General features: G+C 59.4%; 1 protein-coding gene across 1 annotated transcript in view; it reads left to right on the top strand.

Moving 5' to 3' along the window:
- VWA3A (von Willebrand factor A domain containing 3A) overlaps positions 1 to 1,609 on the top strand; it is a 69,610-nt gene that overhangs the window by 43,331 nt on the left and 24,670 nt on the right. The window contains exon 14 of the mRNA XM_023523815.1: positions 1,207 to 1,281. Within this exon, the coding sequence (XP_023379583.1) occupies positions 1,207 to 1,281 (75 nt within the window). The remainder of the gene's footprint in view (positions 1 to 1,206; positions 1,282 to 1,609) is intronic.

The raw sequence follows: 1,609 nt of genomic DNA on the forward strand, positions 1-1,609 counted from the left end.
AACTATACATTTTTACCAACTTTCACATGTAATTGGGAGTGTTCTAACTATTAAGTCAGCAGTTAATATTATATATTCTCATACTAGAGCCTAATCTTTTCCTAATAAATTTCTAGAAAAAATACTCAGAGAAACATTTTAGGCCATGTTTTCATTCATTCATTTATCCATCCATCCATCTGCTCATTCATTCATTCAACAAACCTTGGTGGCCGGCCCGCCGTGTACCTGTCACTGTGCTAGGTGTTACGGATGCGGACCTTAAAACACAGAACCTGTCCCCGAGGAACGTGCGGCCTACGAGCGGGTGACAGGCACGTCGGGAAATAAGTGCTATGGAGTGTTTTCTGTAGAAAGGGTGGCAGGCAAGATATGGGGCAGGCGGGGACCAAAGGCCGGCCCAGTCAGTCCCACCCGGGCGTCTTCGTGGGGGCAGTGACCCTTGAGCTGAGTCATGACAACGAACAGGTGTTTGTCTAGCACATGGGAGTGAGGGGCGGTGGGCGGAGGGCATCACAGGGGCAGAAACAGCACGCGCACAGGCCCGGAGGTGTGAGGTGCTGTTGAACTTGAGAGGACCGTCAGGTCCCTATGGATACGGGGTGAGAGGCAGAGATTGTACGTGACGCGAAACAAACGGACAGGCTCGGATGTTGGTGGTCTCGGAGGAGACCGGCCACGAGGGAGTCCAGGGCCCGGACAGAGGGATCCGTGTTGCACCAGAGACGGGTCGCCTGTTCTCTGATAAAGGGGACAAGTCCTCGAGGATTCAGATTCTGTCTCAGAGGAAAGACGAGATGACACATATTGAAAAACAAAACAAAACAAAAACTGTGGCACAGGCTGGGAGTGAAAAACGTGTCGCGAGCATGTGTCAGTGCGGGGAGGTCGAAAGGGAGGAGTGACTCCCTTCTCGGGGGGACGGGACGGTCTCAGGGACAACAGGAGTCACCGTGAGCGTGGCAGGAGGGCAGTCCGGCCAGGTCTGGCCCTAGCTCTGTCTCCACGGGGAGCCCCGCACCATGAATGCGCTGGGACACGTGACTGGCAAGGACCTCCCATGGCGGGCCCGGCCGTGCCACCCTCACAGCTGGGGAGAGGAGCCAGAATTTGGCCCTCCCGAGAGCCTGGGGAGACCTTTGCCCCAAGAGCGGGCACAGAGTGGAGGCCTCCGCCCGGGCATGAGCCTCTTCCCTCCCCTCTGAGGTTTGGGAGCACAGTCGAGAGCTGGCGGCCCGAGGTGGTTCCTGTGAGCCAGGACAACTTACAGAGCGCCTGGCGGTAGGTGACGCACGGGGCTGCGCCCGCCGTGTCTGGGGCCGGGCTGGGTGCTGCCCTTTGCTCCGCGCCCCTCTCCTCCCGGAGGCAGCTCTGTAGGATCCCTGCCCCCGGCAGACATGGGCGCGAATAAACAAACATCTGCCTCTGCCCCTGCCCCTCCCTGCTGGCCTCCCCCAGCATGGCCTTCCCGGCCTCCTCCAGCATGGCCTCCCCCAGTAAGGCCTTCCTGCCTCTCTGTGGGCCTCCCCGGGCCTCCCCGGGCCTCCCTGGGCCTCCCTGGCCTCCTCCAGCATGGCCTCCCCTAGCATGGCCTCCCTGCCTCCCCGAC

Source organism: Pteropus vampyrus, unplaced genomic scaffold (genome assembly GCF_000151845.1).
Source record: "Pteropus vampyrus isolate Shadow unplaced genomic scaffold, Pvam_2.0 Scaffold417, whole genome shotgun sequence".
Lineage (NCBI taxonomy): Eukaryota > Metazoa > Chordata > Mammalia > Chiroptera > Pteropodidae > Pteropus > Pteropus vampyrus.